Source organism: Nicotiana tabacum, chromosome 8 (assembly GCF_000715075.1).
Source record: "Nicotiana tabacum cultivar K326 chromosome 8, ASM71507v2, whole genome shotgun sequence".
NCBI lineage: Eukaryota > Viridiplantae > Streptophyta > Magnoliopsida > Solanales > Solanaceae > Nicotiana > Nicotiana tabacum.
This window is the reverse complement of record NC_134087.1, coordinates 198482248-198506965: the sequence shown is the minus strand read 5'-3', so window position 1 is coordinate 198506965 and position 24718 is coordinate 198482248. Positions and strand designations below refer to the sequence as shown.

At 35.7% G+C, this 24718-nt stretch overlaps 2 protein-coding genes across 2 annotated transcripts; both read right to left on the bottom strand.

Moving 5' to 3' along the window:
• Positions 1-1071: 1071 nt before the first annotated feature.
• LOC142162912 (pectinesterase inhibitor 3-like) lies at positions 1072-1858 on the bottom strand. The gene has a single exon (XM_075220030.1). It carries the CDS (start codon positions 1793-1795, stop codon positions 1211-1213), a length of 585 nt encoding a protein of 194 aa, XP_075076131.1. The 5' UTR covers positions 1796-1858; the 3' UTR covers positions 1072-1210.
• Positions 1859-12193: 10335 nt separating this feature from the next.
• LOC107785227 (respiratory burst oxidase homolog protein E-like) lies at positions 12194-24472 on the bottom strand. The gene is made up of 14 exons (XM_016606477.2): positions 23697-24472; positions 23107-23266; positions 22690-22738; positions 22359-22472; positions 15643-16065; positions 15170-15553; positions 14977-15072; positions 14760-14875; positions 14510-14680; positions 14272-14428; positions 13996-14184; positions 13732-13860; positions 13473-13551; positions 12194-12526 (listed from the first exon to the last, which is right to left on the bottom strand). Exons 1-14 carry the CDS (start codon positions 24352-24354, stop codon positions 12417-12419), a joined length of 2835 nt encoding a protein of 944 aa, XP_016461963.1. The 5' UTR covers positions 24355-24472; the 3' UTR covers positions 12194-12416.
• Positions 24473-24718: the final 246 nt, after the last annotated feature.

The following is a 24718-nucleotide window of genomic DNA, read 5'->3' as shown; positions in this document are numbered from 1 at the left end:
GGAGACAACTTTTCCGTTGCTTCAAGGCTCAACTAATTGCTCCTGGATTATATTAAATACTCTTGTCTTAGACGTTCCACTCAAGAATGTGGGTGGGGTGAATGATATTTCTTCACATTTTGATCATAAGTTTCGGTTCAATTGAGAAACTCCTGGTGTGAAGTGCACTTCTATTTAATGGATCCTACATCGCGCAAATTTGTCACTGATTACTCTAGCTAAGAGATTTCAATACTGAATGCATTAAGGGAAAAAAAAACCAAAAAGGGTAATCTTAGTGTAAAAAGGCAGAGCCCTCAAGCTGCCTTGAGCCCTAGATTTTGACTGCGGACTTAAAAAGCCACCTACAGACGTACGCCCCGTAACTCCTCTGTTAGCATTACTTTGTGTTTGGTATGGCTACTGAGGATTTGGTTCAATACAACAAATGTGGCAAATCCAGAAAGAAAGTAGGGAAGACAGAAGGTGGGTAGCGAGGAAGAAATCCAATAGCCTGCTCACGATTCAACTTCCTATTCAAGTGAATCCGAATTCCAGAACCTAAACAACTCAGTCGAGAGTTCTGTTACTGAATGGGAAAGTCAACCAATGATTAATAGGCTATTCCCTCCCTATTCGTGACTACACCTAAAATTTCTCTACAAATTTTAACAAGCTCATACGTAGCCTTACACTTACAGTATGGACGTGAGAAATCACTAAAATTTTGAGAAAAAAATTAAAATTTAATAGTAACATAGCCTTACAGTATTATTACTTTTTCTTTAAAAAACAAAAAAAAACATATTTATTTACACCGACAAATGCAGTCTTTTCCTTTTTCTTTATCCCACGGGAAATTTAAGGACCAGTAATGACAATGGGTAAAACATAATTTTAGATCAAACATTAAGCTAGAAATTTGTCGAATAAAGCAACACAGTCAGAGTTAGAAACAACGTATGACGTAGCAGTAACAGAAATCTAGCAATCAACATGCAAAAATAGGGTATAATTTGCAGCAGCTTATAAATGTGTATCATAAGAATATAAAAATAATAATTAAGTAATACAAGCAAGATTCATTTGATGGATCAAAGATTCGGCAGGTCTAACCGAAACTAATATTTTCCACTCTATACATAAAAATATACATATGTGAAAATTATTAAAATTTTAACAAAATTAAAACAGATTCAACGCAAAAACCTTAAAATTGAGTCTCTCAATTTTAAATTTTAGATCCGCGTCCGCCATCAAGTTGATTGATGAGATAGAGAGCATTACTAGTAACCTTAGCAACATTAGTAATTTTTCTCTTCACATCATACCTAATTTTTCCATTAATTTCTTTGAAACCATCTAAACAAGTATGTTCATTTGTCAAAGCAGCACTAACCCAAGTCTCCAAATTACTCATTTGTAACTTAAAACCATTCCCTTTATGCAAATGTTTGAGCTCAGAAATAGCCTTTCTTAGCTCATACATTGAGTCACCTATTTGTTCTATACAATCAATAAGTGCCCCTTTTTCTCTCTTGCTTTGTACTTTCAATTTGATGAGGAAATTGGAAGCTTTTTTGGCTCTTGAAAGAGTGACATTAACAGCTGCTTTTGCTAAATCTTTGGGGGTGTTAATGATATAGTTATAAGATGAGAGGGTTCTAACGCAAATATTAGGGTAACTTGCATGGACACAAGATGTACTTACAAGATTTGTGGAGGATGAAGATGATGAAGTGAATGGTTGTCTCCCTTTGGTAAAGTGAGAGAAATGGAGAATGAAGAGAAGAATAAGGAGAAGAAAGCGAAGCATTTTCGTTTGTTAGTTTTGATCAGAGACAGAGACGAATCTAGAATTTATAATATGATGAGTTCAGAATGTATCTAATTTATATATGTATATAGAGTGAGACTAGCCAGTTAGGAGTTAGACTAAGAATGTCATTGCTCGTCTATTGATGCAGGGCTTTACCTGCTAGTTTTTACTATACCAGCCATCTATTTCGTATTTCGTATTCTGTATTTCATATCTCCTATATTGCTGTTATTTTATTATGCATTTTTATGGTACTAATATATCGTCTCCTGTTGCTTTTTTGAGCCGAGGGTCTCCTGGAAATAGCCTCTCTACCCTTCGGGGTAGGGGTAAGGTTTGCATACATATTACCCTCCCCAGACCCCACTTGTGGGATTATACTGGGTCGTTGTTGTTGTTGTTGTTGTTGTTGTTATAATATATGTATATATATATATATATATACAAACGAATCGTACCAAACTCAAGGATGGAGCTACTTTTAGTAAATGGGGTTCAATCGAATCTCCTATGTCTATATATTGTACTGTTCAAAATAATAAAAACAATTTTTTTTTTTACATATGTATACATTATTGAATCTTCTTGACATAAAAAAATAGCTAGTGTACGCGGTGGCGAAACCAAAAATTATCCCAAGGGTGTTTTGACTTGAAAGAAGTGAAAATAAAAGGTTACGATAAAGGGTGTTCAATACATGTTATATACATTTAAAATCGAATATTTTACTTATATACACAGTGTAATTTTTCGTAATATTTCGACGAAGGAACCACCCTTAGCAAAAGGTGGCTTCGCCCCTAAGTGTAGTAGCAAAGGTGAGCCAATATTATTTTGTTAATTCTTCTTTTTCTCTTTATATATACATAGATTATACACTGATTATATATTTATATACTATATATATTTGCTGACGATTTTTAATTTAAGCGATTGAATGTGTCGCTGTTTTGGTTAGTTCTTTTTCTTTTCTCTTCTTAAATGTGAAGTAACTGTGGACTATAAAGTGTACTGTAAGCTGGGGTTAGCTGCTGAATTCTTTAAGTGAGTTTGATAAGTAAGCATTAATTGAAAGCATTCATAAATTGTACAAAAATCTCACAAGTTTCATTTGGCAGTTTCAATGCTAAACTATAAGGGTAGTTTTCTTTAGAAGTTGGAAATAACTCACCTCTGGAAATAGGAATTGAATTTGAGGGGTGGGGTAAAAAATTTACCCGCACCGGGTATTTACACCAAACCAATAGATATATAACAAATATGTGTCTTGCATATGGATTTCAATCATTTAACCATGGTAAATTACATGCATTCTCATCTAATTAAATTAATTAACCATAGTAAATTAATATGGTTTGGTGTAAACACCCGATGTGAGTAAGTATTTACCGGGTGGAGGTGGGGACAGAAATTGGAAGATGGTAAATGTTAAAAGGAAATTAAATGAACCGTGAAGAGTAAGACTAAGAAACAGTACTCCTTACTCTGGCCTATAGCAGAGGCGAATTCAAGATTTAAACTTTATGAGTTCAATATTTAAGAATCTTACTATTGGGCTCATTATATCCTTAAAATTATGAGTTCATATCTATAATTTATTGATATTTTAGTGATTTTTTGCATATAAATTTATACTCCGTATCGAAAGTTCTTAGTCAATTGAATCTGCTGTTATAGGGCTACATACGCCCCTGACCTATATATAGGTCATAAATTCAACTCGTGAAATTAGTTACCGATGCTTGCGTCAGGATAAATTACTTACAATACATCCCTTATAGGATACGCTCCTTTCCTAAATCTTGAGATACTTTGTGCATTAGACTATTCTTTATTGTGGAGAACAATCACAATCTTACTCTTGAATTATTTGCAAAAATATCATCGTTCATGTCAATTCTTTCTACAATATTTATTCCAAAACTAACATGCACAAAATCGCTATAATAACCCCAAACAACGGATATTATGTCTTTTTGCAAATTCATGTGAAGAATTTCTAATTCTGCCCTGACTTTTGAGTCATGGATTCTATGAATGTCACCGACTAAAGTTGCGGTGAAGTGGTAAGTACTCCTTCATCCTTAGCTAGAAATCTTATGTTCGAGTTAGGAGAATAAAATTGCTTTTGTTAGGATACGCTTTACCCGTAATATGTAATTTTCCGACGCGAATCCAGATTTGGTCGGATGCAATGTCGGTACCGGACGAAAACCAAGAAAAGGAATTCTACATACGTCTCATTCAGAAAGTGAGAGAACTATAAGTCCTTATTGTTCAAAATATTTATTAATTTTTTAAAGGGGTCCATTTTGTGAATTATAAGTTCTTTTTATTGGAGAAAAACAAAAATTATTTCAGTGATGAAGGTCATTTCCCTGTAGTAGTTGAAAGTGCAATCGTGGTTAGAATGGTCCCTCTTTCTATAAATATTTTTTGTTTGCACATAACCTGTCACAAAGTTCATTTATATGGAAATTCTATTTTTCAGAAAACTCCGAAATGATGAATAAGGATCAAAGAGATTTTTCATAAATAGGAAATCGGAATATTGGGCTCGGTTATTGATAGAGTGAATCGATTTGTTATTTCTTAAAATTTCTCTTCTGATTTAGAATCGTAATGTGACGTGTATCTTTCTCTGTTTCGGTTATGGAATAGATGAAATGAATTAATTTTTTTTTATTCTTATTGGAAATCATTGTGCTGATCAATCACAATAATTGTGAAGTACTGTTCAGTATCTTATTTTTCTTTGTCTTCTTTGAAATTAAATTCAAATAAAAGTATGTCCTTTTCGATCACAACTAGACAAGACAAAAGGAATAAATGAGAATGACCTACCAAATGATATTTTTTTTTTGGTTCAGCCGATCAATAGGTTAAAGGGTCAAATGTAGCTGTCTATATTATCTATATTTAACCTCCATTATATTATTCAGTCTAATTTATCTGTACCGTTATACTATCCATTTAAATTTACCCTTATCATTAGCGAACTTTAAAAATTACCCCTTGATCTGTTAAGTAATCCAAAATCTCTCAATTTCTTTTATATAAATCACTTGTTGTCTTCTTGCTCCATTATTTTTACGAATTAGTATTGAATATGAATGCTAAAGTTATTAGGCTAAACAAATTATTCATGAATATTTTTAATTATCATTACACCCACTAATCTTCTTGTGAATTGTGATAATGAGTTTGGAATTGGTTTAAAATTTTATTTATTTCAACCATATACATACCATAAAATTTAATGGGTCTATATATTGTGTATAATATGTAGCTGCTCATCATGTATATTCAAATATATTTTATTATTGTCTGGTTAGTATAGAGTAAGATCAACTAACTTAAGAGTGCACAATGTGTAGGCATTTGATTAAAGCAAAGTTGAATTCAACAATATAAAGTCTCCAAGGGAACTTCAACTTCTATCACTAATACTTGTAAAGTCTTCATACCTTTGGTGCTGCGAATTCATTAAAGTTGAGGTGCTGTAAATACTTTTGAAATTTTTGTGGGGTCCATCCCATAAATCAAGGAAGATAATTTTCTTCCTTTGATGGACAACCACCATCTTTTCTTTTTCACTGTCAAATATGATAGGCTGCAGAAGAAAAAATATCAAGATTGGTAGGCATAACAAATCTGCATGAGAGAAAAATGTAAAATGTAGTAGGCGTGAGGGAGTGAGGTTCTGCCTATAAAAGAAGAGCTTCGGCTCTCATTTCTGACACACCAAAAATCTCAGACAACACATCTGAGTAAAAGATAGAGAGCAAGATATTTCATAGACTATAAGAAAATAGCATGTGAAGAAAAATAGAGTATGAGAGATATTGTAGTGAGGTGGAAAAAGCAAAAGAGTATTTTTTTTCTTGAGGGTGTAGTGGTCTTAGGAGTATTTGTACTCGTTACTATACAATGTAAAATTCTTCGCTATAGTGATATCAATTGTTCTTCTTGACCGTAGTTTTTTCCCTTATTCAGAAGGGTTTCCACGTAAAATCTTGGTGTCATTTTTGCTGCATTTTTATTCTTGCTGATTTAACCATAACTTAGTGGTCCGCATTTATCACTAATACCGTGAATATTATTTTTACGTGGTTTATTTCCAACAAGTGGTACCAGAGCCAAAGTTCTGTCTGAGTATGCTTTGTGGTTGCAACACAGTCTGAACTTCCACATCAGAAAAGAATTACTTTGGTCTCTTAATAAATAGTATTTGTATTTGTGATAAATGATGGAAGCCAACACTAGTAGAATGGTTACTTTGAGTTGCACAAATTATGCCATTTGGAAGGGCAAAATGGAAGATTTGCTCTATGTCAAGAATTTTCATCAACCTATCTTCGCTACTAGAAAGCCTGATAATAAATCAGATGAAAAGTGAAATTTGTTACACAGGCAGGTTTGCGGCTTTATTAGACAGTGGGTTGACGATAATGCTTTGAACCATATTTCTGGGGAGACACATGCCCAGACCCTATGGGAGCACCTTGAAAGTATGTATGCTCGGAAAACTGGAAACAACAAGATGTTTCTAATAAAGCAGATGTTGGATTTAAAATACCATAATGGTTCCGCAATGACAGATCATCTGAGTAATTTTCAGGAGATCATGAACCAGTTATCTGCTATGGGCATTAAATTTGATGAAGAAATTCAAGGACTGTTTCTACTTGGTTCCCTACCAGATTCTTGGAAAATTCTTAGAACTTCATTATTAAATTCTGCTACGGATGGTGTGATCTCTATGGATCTTGCCAAGAGCGGCCTTTTAAATTAAGTGATGAGAAGAAAATCTCAAAGTTCCTCCTCATCAGATGTCTTGGTGACTGACTCTAGCGGGAGAAGCAAGAATCAGGGTTCTCAAAATAGAGAACAAAATAGAAGCAAATCCAGAAGCAGACTTAAAGATATTGAGTGCTATCATTACGGGAAGAAAGGGCACACAAAGAATTTCTGCCAGATTTTGAAAAAGGAGAATAGAGATAAGGAAGAACAGAAAGAAGATGGCAATCGTGTGGCCACCGTCACTACAGAAGATCTTGTTATTGTCCTTGATGCGGATCTGATAAATATTGCTTGTGATGAGTCAAGTTGGGTTGTGGACAGTGGTGCCGCATCTCATGTGACATCAAGGAAGAAATTTTTCTCATCCTATACTAGGGTGACTTTGGAACTTTAAGTATGGGTAATGAGACTGTATCTAGGGTGACTGGTGTTGGAACGATTTGTTTGGAAACTAGTATTAGAACTAAACTAGTTTTAAACAATGTAAAGCACGCACCTGATGTTTGTTTGCACTTGATCTCTGTTGGTGTTTTGGATGATGAGGGATATGTCAGTACCAATGGCCATAATTGTGGCTCGTGGGGAAAAGTCGTGGTCTATACTGGACTACGACCTCCACCTGTGTTGATATGGTGAATGTCGTTGAGAGCAATAACTCTTCAACGTTATGGCATAAGAGATTTAACCAAATTAGCGAGAAATGACTAAATGTTCTGGCCAAGAAGAAATTGTTGTCAAATTTTGAAAGTGCAAAATTAGAAAAATGTGAGCACTACTTGGCTAGAAAACAAAAAAGAGTTTCTTTCCAGTCTCATCCTCCTTCAATAAAGACAGAGTTGCTTGAGTTGGTGCATTCAGATCTATGTGGTCTAATGAAGACAAGGACTTTGGGTGGTGCACTTTATTTTGCTACCTTTATTGATGATTGCTCAAGGAAACTTTGGGTCTCCATCTTGAAGACTAAAGACCAAGTGTTGAGTGTCTTTAAGAAGTTTCAGGCTTCAGTTGAAAGAGAAACTGGAAAGAAGCTGAAGTGTATTCGTACTGATAACGGTGGTGAATATTGTGGACTGTTTGACGAATACTGCAAGTAATAGGGTATCAGACACCAGAAGACTCCTCCTAAGACTCTTCAGCTGAATGGTTTAGCAGAAAGGATGAATAGGACCGTGATGGAAAGAGTCAGATGTTTGCTTTCTGAAGCAAAGTTGCCGAATTCCTTTTGGGGTGAGGCTTTGTTGACCGCCGCACATGTTATTAATCTATATCCTACGGTTGCTTTGCAAAGTGATGTTCCAAACAGAGCTTGGTATGGCAAGGATATTTCCTATGACCACTTGAAAGTATTTGGTTGCAAAGCTTTTGTACATGTACCTAAAGATGAGAGGTCAAAATTAACTGCCAAGACAAGGCAGTGCATCTTCATTGGTTATGGCCTTGATGAGTTTGGTTACAGGCAATATGATCCAATTGAGAAGAAGGCCGTGAGAAGCCGTGATGTTATCTTCGTGGAGGATCAAACCATTGAAGATATTAACAAAGCGGAGAAGCTAAAATCTCCAAGTTCTGAAGGTTTAGTTAATCTTGATCAAATTCCTCATACAAATACGGATAACATTGGTGAGCTCAATGATGATGGTGATGCCCAAAACCATATTCCATATCAGCATATTGATGGTGATGGTGATAACAATATTAATGCTGATGAGGTAAATGCTCCTACTCATGAAGCTGTGGACGAGTTAGATATTCCACTCGGGAGGTCCTCTAGAACTCGTACTCCTTCCTACCATTATTCGCCCAATGAGTATGTATTACTCACTGATGGGGGAGAACCTAAATGTTATGCAGAGTCCATAGAAGATGAGCACAAGGATCAATGGATTGAAGCCATGCAAGATAAGATGAGATCTCTGCTTGAGAACCATACATATGAGTTGGTGAAATTGCCCAAGGGCATGAGAGCTTTGAAGAATAAGTGGGTGTTCAAAGTTAAAGCTGAAGAACATAGTTTGAAGCACAGATACAAAGCTAGATTGGTTGTCAAGGGATTTGGTCAAAGGAAAAGTATTGACTTTGACGAAATATTTTCTCTTGTCGTAAAAATGTCCTCAATTCGGACAGTTCTTGGTTTGACCTCAGTCTTGATTTGGAGATTGAACAGATGGATGTGAAGACTGCTTTTCTTCACGATGACTTAAAAGACGAGATTTATATGGAACAACCTGAGTTCTTCAAGGCAAAAGGTAAAGAAAATCTTGTATGCAAACTTAAGAAGAGTCTATATGGATTGAAACAAGCTCCCAGACAGTAGTATAGGAAGTTTGAGTCTGTTATGGGGGAGCAAGGCTACAAGAAGACTTCTTCAGATCACTGTGTATTTGTACAAAGATTTTCTGATGATGACTTTATCATCCTCTTGCTATATGTGGATGATATGTTGATTGTGGGCAGGAATGCTTCCAAGATTGTCGAGTTGAAGAAATAGTTGAATAAGTCTTTTGCAATGAAAGACTTGGGTCATGCTAAGCAGATTTTGGGCATGAGAATTACTCGTTCGAGAAACGAAAGAAAGCTTTACTTGTCATATGAGAAGTACATAGAACGTGTACTGGAGCGCTTCAATATGAAAAGTGCTTAGTTGGTTCGCACACCCCTTCCTGGTCATCTGAAGTTGAGCAAAAAGATGTGTCCTACAACAACGGAGGAAAAAGAGAGAATGGCCAAGATTCCTTATTCCTCTACTATCGGAAGTTTGATGTATGCAATGGTATGTACTCGACCAGATATTGCTCATGCAGTCGGTGTTGTTAGCAGATTTCTCGAAAATCCAGGAAAAGAGCATTGGGAAGCTATAAAGTGGATATTCAGGTATCTAAGAGGAAGCTCACATGAATACTTATGTTTTGGAGGATCAAATCCAATTCTGAAGGGCTATACAGATTTTGATATGGCAAGTGACCTTGATAACAGAAAATCCACTACTGGATTTTTGTTTACTTTTTCAGGGGGAGCTATATCATGGTAGTCGAAGTTGCAGAAGTGTGTCGCACTATCTACAACTGAAGCGGAGTATATTGCGGCTAATGAAGCTGGTAAGGAGATGATATGGCTCAAGAGATTTCTTCAAGAACATGGATTGCGACAGATGGAGTATGTTGTATATTGCGACAATTAGAGTGCAATAGACCTGAACAAATACTCCATGTACCATGCGAGAACAAAACATATCGACGCCAGATATCATTGGATTCGTGAGCAAGTGGAAAACGAATCACTTCAAGTCAAAAAGATTCACACGACTGAAAATCCTGCAGATATGTTGACCAAGGTAGTACCAAGAGACAAGTTTGAGCTTTGCAAAGAACTTGTTGGCATGCGCTCAAACTAGAATCTCCGGTGTTACCTCCTTCAGGTGAATGTGACTGGAGAGGGAGATTTGTAGGGTCTATCCCATAAATCAAGAAAGATAATTTTCTTCCTTTGATTGGCAACCACCATCTTTTCTTTTGCACTGTCAAATATGGTAGGCTGCAGAAGAAAAAATGTCAAGATTGGTAGGCATAACAAATCTGCATGAGAGAAAAATGTAAAATGTAGTAGGCGTGAGAGAGTGAGGTTCTGCCTATAAAAGGAGAGCTTCGGCTCTCATTTCTGACGCACGAAAAATCTCAGACAACACATCTGAGTGAAAGATAGAGAGCAAGGTATTCCATAGATTTTAAGAAAATAGCCTGTGAAGAAAAATAGAGTGTGAGAGATATTGTAGTGAGGTGGAAAAAGCAAAGAGTATTTTTTCTTTTGAGGGTGTAGTGGTCTTAGGAGTATTTGTACTCGTTACTACACATTGTAAAATTCCTCGCTATAGTGATATCAGTTGCTCTTCTTGGCCGTGTTTTTTTCCCTTATTCAAAAGGGTTTCCACGTAAAATCTTGGTGTCATTTTTGCTGCATTTTTATTCTTGCTGATTTAACCATAATTTAATGGTCCGAATTTATCACTAATACCGTAAATATTATTTTTACGGGGTTTATTCCCAACAATTTTAACAAGCTACCTAATTTACTTTTGGAACCAAAATTATTAATTCTACCGAACCAGCAAGTAAAACTATAGCTCCGCCCGGACCGGTTTTATGAATGTACTAAGTAGTACCCTGTTCTAAAATAGTCATTACTGTGTGTGCTTTGAGTGTCAAATGAATTGATATTTTATTACTAGTTGGTAACAGGTACCTAACTAATTTTTTAAATTTAAATTTTAAGGTAACAGTCACAGGATTATCTATTTGATAAACGGGTAAGACATGAGAATAAATGATATACTGCTTTATGCACCATACAAACTCATTAGATTCTTTTAATGTGCAATGCTATTTGCAAGAGAGAAAATTTAGAACCGGAAGAAGTCGATTACTTAACTGTCTGAAATTATTTATTAAAATCATGTTTATTTTATCTGTAACATAAAAATCACTTAAGTATTTTTATATCACTCAAAAGGTTAGTCAACTGTATTTCTCAAATTTTCGATAACCAAATACCTATTTTATCCTCTATATTATCAACTTTTATCTTTTTCTAATACTTTTCAAATATTATTAATTTTTTATTCTATATTATGGACTTACCAATAAAATAAATAAGTAAATATTAATTATAAAGTAAAAATAATAATTTTCAGGCATGTATAATATTAGAACAAAATAATTGAACAAAATTTTCAGTCATATATAATGTATATTATAAATATACCTCTATTTTAATTAATTACTCTTTGTATCACATGCATGAAATATATCCTTTAAAAAAATTTATTCTCTTTCTTTCATTCGCAATTGTGAAAATAAAATTTTAAGCTTTTGTTGTTATTATTAAAATTATTCATACAAACAAATTATTCTAATTAAATTTTTTACTATTTTCAACTTTTTCTTCAATTTCAGATGCTCAAACTCTTATTCTATAACTCAAACACAAATTTTAATATAGTATTTATGTGATTAAAAGTATTACTTATCTAGATAAGGTACACGCGCAAAATACGTACGTTAAGATTAGTTAGAAGTATTAGTTTAAATAGAGGGATGGAGGGATTGAATTAGTAATACTAGCATCTGATAGATTAGGCCAAATTCGACATAAAATTAACGGTCGATGATAATTTACCCAGTCTAAAGTTCAAACGACATCGAATTAATCCCAAAAATATTTTCCTACAGTTTGCAATCCAAGACTGCAAGCTACATTTATGTTCTTTTTAAATTGTTGAGTAGTCGCAACTGAAAAATATTTTAAAAAAATATCAATATAGTTACAGTCTTAAACTACAAACTGTAGGAGAATATCTTTTGGGATTAATGCAGCGTCATTGTGAATGCTATATAATAATGTAAATAGTTAAGTGACTTTTCTATTACAAACAAAAGAAATGTGAATTTACTAAATAATTTTAAATAATTGAATGACCATTTAAATAATCGACTCGAACTAGAAATCACTAGGAACATATATTCTTCTCCTGTATGTTTTTCCTGAGCATACCTTATCATAACAATTTACATTCTTTTTAAAAAGTTATACACTATTAAATATAGATATCTTCCTCACTATAATCCTATATTGAAATTACTTTAATCACATATAGATATCTTTCTCACTATAATCATTTGTATGCTGTATGTATGCATTTACATTTTGCTAAATCAATATGTATACTCACATGTATTCCTTTTTTCTACAAATAACTACAGAAATGAAAACAAAGGAAAAAGAAAAGAGAAAATGTTTTGCTTGTTACCCAAATTATCTAGCTTCAAAAGTGCTCCTTGTGAAAAACAAATCTTGTGGATGTTTTATAAGTCAATACTTTTGATAGCTTCTTCAACTCCTTTGCTAAAACAGGCGTCCCACAGTAGAAGACTCCTGCATCATTTATCTTGTTAGGAAGATCTAACTTGATATCTTTTTAATATCTAATTTTCCCTTGTTTTTTTTTTCTTAAACTATGTTGTTTGGACTCTCCGAAAATGTCGCCGGATGCGTGTCGGATCATTCAAAAGTAGTGTATTTTTGGAGGAACCGACATGGGTGCAGCAATATTTTGGAGAGTCTGCACAACATAATTCTTTAAGTACTGCTTGTTCGTTTTCCTTTCCTTTTCCTTTTTGAGTTTAAGTTCTATGCAGTATGCATTCACGGTATAATAAAAATTTATACAGTCACTTCACTATAAAATAACTGAAGGTAAATTACTTTGATATGCATTAAGTGATAACTTGATAAAAATAGTAAATAACAGGCTATAATAAGTTAAAGAAAGCTAATATTATAGAACATCTTTAATAGTGTCAGTAGATATTGCTTACATCATAAGATTTTGCTACGTACGAGCTTGCGATGCCTTTGATTATTTATCTTCATAGTTTCTTTATTAGCCTCTATTTTTGGTCATATTTTGTCAGAAGTTTGGATTATATTGCTGAAATGTCGATCCAAAGCTCTAAAGCGACAAGCAGAATCAGATATGAAACATCACTTTGAAATAAAAAAACTTGAGGGGTCGTTCGCTTTGATGACAAGTTATGCTGAGATTAGTTATCCTGATATTATTTTTTAAGTACTGTTTTGATTAATCCTAGGATTGTCAATTCTACTGCTTTATTATGGGATAACTTATCTTGAGATTACTATTCTACCCTCTCACAGGTATAAGTTATCCTGATACTATTCTTAATCCTATGATATAACTTATCTCAGGATTAGTAACCAAACAAGGGATAAGGCAGTACTAAATATTTATCTCAAGATTATTTTTGCTTATCCATCATACCAAACGACCCCTTAGTTTGAGGTTGTAACAATTTCTTACCTACTGTTGAAAAAGGATGCTTGGAAGCTATTCTGTTGAATACTTCTTTCCACTTGGGCCTAGCAAAATGTGTCTTCACCTGCATAGTCTAAAGTCAGTACTTGGTGGAAAATGTACCAGTCCAATTGCACTCTACGCTTTGCTGTTGTATGATTGAACTAAATTCCTATAAAAAAATTCCAGCCTCGCCGAATAGTTCTTTACATTTCCCTTTAAGAAACTTCGAATGAGGGTAGTAGTGATGGAATATGGATCATACCCGAGTGCCAGAAAGGATATCAACACCATGTTTGGCATGGTTAAGTGCCTGGAGCATAGTGATTAGAGTGGACCTCGCGTCATCCTTATCGTAAACGCTTGTCAAATAATTGTGCATCTCTATCTGACCCTGTTTCATTGCAGCCAATTGGTAATAAGATTGTCAAACTACAATACTAATAGACCATAGTAGAATTATTAATCAAATGCGAAAAATTGGTGTAGCTACTATTCAGGACATTCATTGATGATTATTATATACTACCTTGTGATCTATCTCTGCAACTTCATTCATGACTCCTTTAAACCACTCGAACGATCCAGGTTCTCTAGTAACCCAATAAAAATATGCATTTTTTGTCCTCTGTAATTTCTTTCTTCCACTCGACGCCACACTTGAAGTTGCAACACTTCTCCAGCTATCATATGATGAAGTGATCTCAGTACTAGAATCCTGAAGTTAATGTATTAACTAAGATTAATACCACATGTTTACTTATTTAACCAAGAATACACAATAAACGAGAAAAAGGATGAGTACCACATTGTCTTCTGTTCTTGAAGTGTTTAACAGATCCTTCAAGATACTTATAAAAGGTGTAGCTCCAATTCCAAGTCCTACAAGAAGTAAGACGTCGTAATTTTGATAGTCTTGTGCTGGCGCACCATACGGTCCATCAACAAGCAATCGAGGTAAACTGCACCATAGATAAGTCCTTTAGACATGTTGACAGGAATCGCGATTAAACTTTACATGTCAAATAACATTAATGAAGTACCTTCTTTGATCAACATCTTCAAATTCTTTGAACTTAGCTCGACCAATTACACACGCTGAACTGTTATCCTCAGTGAATACATTCTTAAGTTCTGATGTCCAGTCACCTATAGTGCGTATGTGAACGCTGAGGTAGTCATCTCCTGGTGCTGATGTTATCGAAAATGGATGCCTGGAAAAATATTAAGATTGATACTTAATTACTGCTTGTGTATATATAATCAGCTTAAATGAGGAACGAACTCACACACCATTCAAATGAGGAGATTGTTGGGCATTGCAAGAATATGTACTGCCCACTCTTGTATTTGAAACCATTTGGTTTTGACATAATCAAGCTGAGAACATCTCCTGGAAGTACAGAAACCTGTATAGGTAGAAAAATCAATTCATTTGTTTCCTTCTATCATTTTTATAGTATAAATTCTCTACTAGATGGAAAGATAATGGGCTGATATTTCAAGTTACCTTAAAAATCTTAACTCCATAGTATTCTGATCTGCATTTTCTGAAACTCCTCTCTGCAGCATATAGGAGCAATGGAATGGAGATGTACATCCATGTCTGCAACAATCATGTGCGGCAAATATTGAGCATTTAATCATAGTTAATTGATAAGTAATTTGGTGCTTCATATATATATATTCATAATTGTCCTTACAGTTTTGTGATACCATTGGTGGTCCAAGAACAGGAATATTCCATGTATTAGTAGCAATACATAAACCATTGCGAGAAGGTGATGAGAATACCAAAATGCGTTAAAGCCTGTTAATCGGTTGAGAGGAGGTGGCAGTCTCACCAAATTTCTCCTGAATCGTCGTGATGCTAATGTGAAAGCAATTGTCATCAAAATTACCATACCAATACCTGTGATGCCTTCAACACCAGTCAAAAGGCTTTTATAACTAGGCTTCACATTGTCAAAATGAGACGATACAAGTGCAAATTTTTCTGTAGATGAGTTAACCAGACGGGGAAAATCACACACTAAATGGTTCCCCGCATGAAGTACTACTCCAACTGCTATGGCAAATGCAATGATCTGCCAATTGAAATGACATAGTTCAGAAGAAAATTATGTTCATTATAAACTTCAAGAGTACTAATATTGGTGAATTTTGTTCTGCTCACCTGGTGAAAATTGATGTTATCGTCGAAAGGGATAAGTAACCTGGCTCTTGTAGTCCTTAGCTTAGTTAATGTGTTACGACAAACTGGTAAAAGGATGAGTGCCATATTTAACTTGAGAGTCTCTGCAGCACCTTTAGCTATTGGCAAGCAATATCCCATTACATGGAATGCTGCCCTTTGCCTATACTGTAAGAATTTCCATGTGAAAAGTCCAGCCATTGTTATCATCCACAGCAATAGAATCCAACCTCTTTGCCAGTTCTTTAGTACAAGACATTCGAGGGTGCAGCGGGCTCTCTTTATTATGTCTTTCGGCTTAAGGGATCCTGAGTTTTGACTACATCCAACGCTTGGTGTGCTTAAAGATCTGCTGTAGTTCATGTAATTGTCCCTTTGCAGAAGAAGTGCTTCCAATTGCCATAACTGAAAGAAAAAGACTATGAGGTGCTTTTATCCCAAATTCGTCAAAGTAGAATAATGTTACTGTGTTACTGAATAATCTAAAACGACTCAAATGATACCATCCCTCAAATCTCCCCAGAATGAAAGTGATGATCTTGTAATTTTTGGTACGTGAAGATGCGTTTTAGATGCTCTAGCGCTTCTGTTATGCTTAATTTCATTTTTTATGCCTATGATTAATCTCTTTTAGTTTGATGGAGACATCTATGATTTGACTAATAATTCATGTTTCTATTAATTCATTGTGTTATGATATTTTATTAAGCTTAGCAGAACCAGAGAACCAGCTGGTTTTTACTTCCATTAATCTTTTTTCAAGTCTTCTTCAAATCTCAGTTTAAGCAAAGTGCTACCATATTAAGAAATTAATATCGGGTCTAACTTAATCCCAAAAACTAGTTTAAGAGATGAAGATTGCCCAAGACTGTATAAGGTGATGATGTCCATCTCGTTGAAGAAGTATTAGACATGTGCCTAATAAAAATTTCTTTGGTTTGATAGCCAACCTTGTTGACTTGGTTTGGTTAGGTAGAACCTTGTTGAATTAGTTTGGTTAGGTAGCCAACCTTGTTGAATTAGTTTGGTTTGGTAGCCAACCTTGTTGAATTGTGAAAAGTGTGTGTAAATTGTCAAATATTGTAGGCCTTAGAGAGTGAAGCTTTGGCTATAAAAGGAGAACTTCAACTCTCATTTCTAGACACCAACAAAGAGAAAAAGAAAGAGTGAGGTTTCACAGACAGGGTATAAGAAAATAGTATGTGAGGAAAATAGAGAGTGAGCGATATTGTAGTGAGGTGAGAATATCAAAAGAGGGTTATTTCTTTTGAGTGTTGTAGTGGTCTTTGGAGTATTTTACTCGGACCTACAAAGTATAAAATTCCTTACTATAGTGATATCAGTTGCTCCTCTCGGGCCGTGGTTTTTCCCTTATTAAAAGGGTTTCCACGTAAAAATCTTGGTGTCGCTGTTACTCTTTTATTCTTGTTAATTACCGTATCTTGGTGCTACATTATTATTCCGCTTTTATTACCGTGAATATTATTTCTGTGGGGGTTTATTTCCAACAACTGGTATCAGAGCACAGGTTCTGCTCGTTCACTGAAATACTATTCACTATCGGTAGTACTATACTCGGTGAAAAATAAAAATGTTCGGAGTAAAGTACGAGGTATCAAAATTCAACGGAGATAACGGTTTCTCAACATGGCAAAGAAGGATGAGAGATTTGTTCATCCAACAAGGATTACACAAGGTACTAGATGCTGATGCCAAAAAACCTGATACCAAGAAAGCTGAGGATTGGGCTGACATGGATGAAAGAGCTGCTAGTGCAATCAGGTTGCACTTATCAGATGATGTGGTAAATAACATCATTGATGAAGACACTGCACGTGGAATTTGGACAAGGTTGGAAAGCCTATACATGTCCAAAACGCTGACAAATAAATTGTACCTGAAGAAGCAGTTATACGCCCTACACATGAGTGAAGGTACGAATTTTTTGTCACATTTAAATGTGTTTAACGGACTAATCACACAGCTTGCCAACCTCAGAGTGAAAATCGAGGAAGAAGATAAAGCCATCTTGCTATTGAACTCGTTGCCATCTTCGTACGATAATTTGGCAACAACCATCCTGTACGGTAAGACTACTATTGAGTTGAAAGATGTCACATCGGCTCTTTTACTCAATGAGAAGATGAGAAAGAAGCCTGAAAATCAAGGACATGCTCTTATCACAGAAGGTAGAGGCATGAGTTATCAAAGGAGTTCGAACAACTATGGTAGATCCGGAGCTCGTGGGAAGCCAAAGAACCGATCCAAATCAAGAGCCAGAAATTGCTACAACTGTGATCAACCAGGTCACTTCAAAAGAGATTGCCCAAATCCAAGGAAGGGCAAAGGTGAAACCAGTGGCCAGAAGAATGACGACAACACAACCGCCATGGTGCAAAACAATGATAATGTTGTCCTCTTTATAAATGAGGAAGAAGAATGCATGCACCTGTCAGGTCGAGAGTCGGAATGGGTGGTTGACACAACAACATCTTACCATGCCACACTGGTAAGAGATCTTTTTTGCAGATATGTAGCAGGTGATTTCGGCATAGTGAGAATGGGTAACACAAGTTACTCAAAGATTGCGGGTATTGATGACATTTGTATCAAGACAAATGTCGGATGCACATTGGTCCTAAATGATGTGCGGCATGTACCTGATTTGTGGATGAACTTGATCTCGGAAATTACTTTATACCGAGATGGATACGAGAGCTATTTTGCAAATCAAAAGTGGAGACTCACTAAGGGATCATTGCTGATTGCAAAGGGAGTTGCTCGTGGCACGTTGTACAGGACAAATGTAGAAATATGCCAAGGTGAATTGAACGCGGCACAAGATGAGATTTCTGCAGATTTGTGGCACAAAAGAATGGGTCATATGAGCGAGAAGGGATTGCAGATTCTTGCCAAGAAATCACTTATTTCTTATGCCAAAGGTACAACGGTAAAACCTTGTGACTACTGTTTATTTGGTAAGCAACATTGAGTCTCATTTCAGACATTATCTAAAAGAAAATTGAATATACTTGATTTAGTATATTCTGATGTTTGTGGCCCAATGGAAATTGAATCAATGGGCGGTAACAAATATTTTGTTACTTTTATTGATGATGCTTCACGAAAATTATGGGTTTATATTTTGAAAACCAAAGATTAGGTGTTGCAAGTTTTCCAGAAGTTTCATGCTCTAGTAGAAAGGGAGGCGGGTCGAAAGCTAAAGTGTCTCTGAAGTGACAATGCAAGTGAGTACACTTCAAGGGAATTTGAAGAGTATTGTTCAAGTCATGGGATCAGACATGAAAAGACAGTTCCTGGAACCCCGCAGCACAATGGCATAGCCGAGAGGATGAACCGCACCATTATGGAGAAGGTGGGAAACATGCTTAGAATGGCTAAACTGCCTAAGTCATTCTGGGGTGAAGCAGTTCAGACAGCCTGTTACCTGATCAATAGGCGTCCATCAGTTCCGTTGGCGTTTGGCATCCTAGAGAGAGTTTGGACCAACAAAGAGGTGTCCTACTCGCATCTGAAGGTGTTAGTTGCAAAGCTTTTGCACATGTACCAAAAGAACAGAGAACAAAGCTGGATGATAAATCTGTTCCCTGCATATTTATCGGATATGGAGATGAAGAGTTCAGGTACAAATTGTGGGATCCTGTAAAGAAGAAGGTCATCAGAAGCAGAGATGTAGTCTTCCGAGAAAGTAAAGTTGGAACTGCTGCCGATATGTTAGAAAAGGCGAAGAATGGTATAATTCCTAACCTTTTTACTATTCCTTCTACTTCTAACAATCCCACAAGTGCAGAAAGTATGACCGATGAGGTTTCCGAGCAGGAGGAGCAACTTGGTGAGGTTATTGAGCAGGGGGAGCAACTTGATGAAGGTGTCGAGGAAGTGGATCACCCCACTCAGGGAGAAGAACAACCTCAACCTCTGAGGAGATCAGAGAGGCCAAGGGTAGAGTTATGCAGGTACCCTTCCACAGAGTATGTCCTCATCAGTGATGAGGGGGAGCCAGAAAGTCTTAAGGAGGCGCTGTCCTATCCAGAAAAGAACTAGTGGATGAAAGCTATGCAAAAAGAGATGGAATCTCTACAGAAAAATGACACTTACAAGCTGGTTGAACTTCCAAAGGGTAAAAGACCACTCAAATTCAAATGGGTCTTTAAACTCAAGAAATATGAAAATGACAAGCTCGTCAGATACAAAACTCGATTGGTGGTTAAAGGCTTCGAACAAAAGAAAGGTATTGATTTTGATGAAATTTTTTCACCTGTTGTCAAAATGACTTCTATTCGAACAATTTTGAGCTTAGCAGTTAGCCTAGATCTTGAAGTGGAGTAGTTAGATGTGAAAACTGCATTTCTTCATGGAGATTTGGAAGAGGAGATTTATATGGAGCAGCCAGAAGGATTTGAAGTAGCTGTAAAGAAACACATGGTATGCAAATTGAATAAGAGTCTTTATGAATTGAAGTAGACACCAAGGCAGTGGTACATGAAGTTTGACTCATTCATGAAAAGTCAAACATACCTAAAGATCTATTCTGATCCATGTGTATACTTGAAAAGATTTTCTGAGAATAACTTTATTATATTGTTGTTGTATGTGGATGACATGTTAATTGTAGGAAAAGACAAGGGGCTGATAGCAAAGTTGAAGGGAGATCTGTCCAAGTCATTTGATATGAAGGACTTGGGCCCAACACAACAAATTCTAGGGATGAAGATAGTTCGAGAGAGAACAAGTAGAAAGTTGTGGATATCTCAGGAGAAGTACATTGAACATGTACTAGAATGCTTCAACATGAAAAATGCTAAGCCAGTCAACACACCTCTTGCTAATCATCTAAAGTTGAGCAAAAAGATGTGTCCTACAACAGTGGAAATAGCCATGGAAGATTGGATCTGTATGGCTTCCTGGGGTCGAAAGATCTTCCTTCAGCCTTGAAAGTATGCTGCTGCTTTAGCGCGAATGAAACCATTTCTCAAAATAAAAAGAGAAAGGGAACATGGCTAGAGTTCCTTATTTTTCAGCAGTCGGAAGCTTGATGTATGCAATGGTATGTACTAGACCTGATATTGCTCACGTAGTTGGTGTTGTCAGCAGGTTTCTTGAAAATCCTGGAAAGGAACATTGGGAAGCAGTCAAGTGGATACTCAGGTACCTGAGAGGTACCACGGGAGATTGTTTGTGCTTTGGAGGATCGGATCCAATCTTGAAGGGCTATACAAATGCTGATATGACAGGTGACATTGACAACAGAAAATTCACTACTGGATATTTGTTTACATTTTCAGGGGGAGCTATATCATGGCAGTCTAAGTTGCAGAAGTGTGTTGCACTTTCAACAACTGAAACAGAGTACATTGCCGCTACAGAAACTGGTAAGGAGATGGTATGGCTCAAACGGTTCCTTCAAGAGCTTGGATTGCATCAAAAGGAGTATGTCGTCTATTGTGACAGTCAAAGTGTAATAGACCTTAGCAAGAACTCTATGTACCATGCAAGGACCAAACACATTGATGTGAGATATCAGTGGATTCGAGAAATGGTAAATGATGAATCTCTAAAAGTTTTGAAGACTTCTACAAGTGAGAATCCCGCAGATATGCTGACCAAGGTGGTACCAAGGAACAAGTTCGAGATATGCAAAGAAATTGTCGGCATGCACTCAAACTAGAAGACAATGCTACCTCTTCTAGATGAATGAAACTAGAGGGGGAGATTGATGATGTCCATCTCATTGAAGAAGTATTAGGCATGTGCCTAATAAAAGTTTTTTTGGTTTGATAGCCAACATTGTTGACTTGGTTTGGTTAGGTAGCCAACCTTGTTAAATTAGTTTGGTTAGGTAGTCAACCTTGTTGAATTAGTTTTGTTTAGTAGCCAACCTTGTTGAATTGGGAAAAGTGTGTGTAAATTGTCAAATATTGTAGGCTTTAGAGAGTGAAGCTTTGGCTATAAAAGGAGAGCTTCAACTCTCATTTCTAGACACCAACAAAGAGAAAAAGAAAGAGTGAGGTTTCACAGACAGGGTATAAGAAAATAGTCTGTGACGAAAATAGAGAGTGAACGATATTATAGTGAGGTGGGAATATCAAAAGAGGGTTATTTCTTTTGAGTGTTGTAGTGGTCTTTGGAGTATTTTACTCAGATCTACAAAGTATAAAATTCCTTACTATAGTGATATCAGTTGCTCCTCTCGGGGCCGTGGTTTTTTCCCTTATTAAAAGGGTTTTCCACGTAAAAATCTTGGTGTCGTTGTTACTCTTTTATTCTTGTTAATTACCGTATCTTGGTGCTACATTATTATTCCGTTTTTATTACCGTGAATATTATTTCTGTGGGGTTTATTCCCCAAATAAGGAGCATAATATATTTAATCCCACCCGATGGGGGAAACACGACAGAAGTGGAAAAAGGTCCTTTCCCAAAACATACAAAGACTTCTCAAATAGTTCCAATCAATGAACTAAATTCCAAAATCAGAATACTTTTTGTGTTCTGACTGATATAATGTTGTTGGTCTTCCAACAGTGTGGGTCTACGGTCCGAATAATTTGGACATAAGTTTTTGTTGGGGCAGCAAATATAGACCGGTCAACAAATTCGTTGACTCCTTTTGAAAAATGTTAAGGTGAGGAAGTAAGAAGAGATTATAATTGATAAGAAGATCAAGAATTTGGTACCTCAATGTAACCAAGATTTTCAGGGTCTAATTCCTCCATTATCAAAGAAGCATAATCTTCTGCACGTTCCTTCAATCTGGATAGCTTATTTGCCGAAGCACTCAGCATTATTAGCTGTTGGAAGAACCAAACAGAAAAAGATACTATTAGAAATTTCTAACTATATCATTTGCAGTATTAAATAAAGATTTTGATTCAGTGAGTAAAACTCGTGGTTCTCCAGTACCCTGTTCTTCTGCTATTTGACAAATACTACGAATAGTATAAAGTATATTATGAACTTTAACCTCTTTCAGTTTTTTATTTAGAAGTTACCGTTTAATAACCTTACCTCTTGAACTTCATCTCTGGTAATCCTTCCGTCTCCATTGCTATCCGCCCTATAATGAGTATTACATGTAACATGTGAGCACTTGAAAAATAATAATTGGACAACAATCAATAATTGAAAATTATATCGCGGCTAGGATTTTAATTTCCGTAAAATAGCGGATAAATTCATTTCATAAAAACTTGTTCAATTGCGTTTTAGAAAAGGGAAATGCATGTTTTCAACAAGGTGTAAATTCTTATAATAAGCATTAATAAGTAGCTAAAGTGTGTTAATAGATAAAACTATAATAGTCGTATGAATTATGAAAAAAAATTTCACTACCGGTGTGTATAACTTAAATTCGAAAAAAAGACACTCGAAAAGAAAAACAAAGTAGATACTAGTAAAAGAGAAAGCATCAACGAGTGCACGCACATGTCAAAGAAAATCTGAAGGCGAGCGTCGAAACTTTGATCAGAAATCTGCAACCAAAAATCATGAAGCTCAGCTTTTGTTATCTTTGCCGTCTTTTGACGCCGCCGTCGCGCCAGTGCATCAAAAACTCCCACCGCAAACTCTTTCGAATCCTCCATTCCTGCATCAAAAACTCCCACCGTAATGAATTTTTACACGATAGTGTAATTAATTTAACATATTAGAGCAAATTAATAAAAAATATTTATTGCGAAAACAATAATCAGTTTTATCGTGTTATCAGTTAGGAGTAATTACTATCATAAAAATTTACCAGTAATAATTTTATGAAATGCTATCATAGAACTTATACTTACCCGTATATATCATCAGATATATTCGTGAAAACTCATACCATTGAGCAAGGCATATGCATGTATCATACCGAAGATTTTAAAAAATTTTGCAAAACAAAAAAATAAGGCTAAAAAGAAAATATAGTAGTTATTTTGATTATGTAATCAGAGTTGGAACCAAAATTTGAAATTTATGGGTTCTAAAGTTGCTACTTAACCTATTGCTCATTTTAGTTATTGAAATTTCAAACGTACCAATGCATTCACCAAAATCTTCTCTAGCAAGCCATCCCTCCTTAGCCAAAGCATTGAACCGAGCCTCAACTTTTTCCCATAGCACATTATCTTCAAATTCTCCACTACTTTTCTTGCTTATAAATCTCAATCCTCCAAGCGCGTGCTGAGCACTCGATTTATTCCTCACTAGCTTCAATTGCGATTTCATCTCTTCGCGTATTGATAAAATCGTCTGCTCGCTATTATCATTAATCCGAGTACAAAAAACGTGATCATCATCCACGTCGGATCTCGACGTCAGCGATCCCGTTGAAAATCTCCGGCTAATTTTGGTACCGGCGCCGGATGTTCTAGAAAATTCTTCACCACCACCAGCAGCTTTGGTATTATTGTGCGATGAATTAGCCGGCGTTAAATTACACAGAACGATCGAATTATCATCCAGCTCTACCGTGATTTCTACTAATTCCTCGTCATCGTCGTCGTCGTTGTTGTAATTGTTGTTTCTCTGCAAATCGTTGAGGAAAATCGGCAACATTGCGGCGCGGTTGAAATTGCGAGAGTTTGACGTCGTCGGCGTTGAGTCCTCCGGCAAGTCAAAGTTCCGGCTGTAACTGGATCGCTTTGAGCTGCTTCCGAAAGAGGAAGAACTCAAAATTGACTTGAGCTGCTGCATTTTAGGAAACTACAGGTAACCTAACTGTAATTTGTAGTGAAGACTGTAAGTGCTAATTATATATATATGCCCGTTTCCTTAAACTGTAAATTTGTGCTTATCGGCCTCTCAACTCTGTGGAGAGAACTCTTAATTTGAAGGAATGTCTCCAACCTTTTTAATTGTAGAAGAAACCCTTAGTATGGTTGAGGTTGAGGTATGCATGGTGTATTTATAATAATGTGAGACATGAATATAGTAATATAAAATACTTTATTTATTTCAATTTATATGATATAGAATATAAGAAAGAAATTATTTTAAAACTTGTGATTTTAAAATGTGCCAGGGTATAATACTTTTGAACTTTATAGTAATAAACATG

Coding starts and splice junctions, on each gene's coding strand:
- LOC107785227 (XM_016606477.2), bottom strand. CDS start 24,354: ATGCAGCAGCTCAAGTCAATTTTGAGTTCTTCCTCTTTCGGAAGCAGC. Junction 15,554..15,642: donor ATAACATCAATTTTCACCAG/GTGAGCAGAACA, acceptor TTCAATTGGCAG/ATCATTGCATTTGCCATAGC. Junction 14,185..14,271: donor CAAGAACAGAAGACAATGTG/GTACTCATCCTT, acceptor CATTAACTTCAG/GATTCTAGTACTGAGATCAC.
- LOC142162912 (XM_075220030.1), bottom strand. CDS start 1,795: ATGCTTCGCTTTCTTCTCCTTATTCTTCTCTTCATTCTCCATTTCTCT.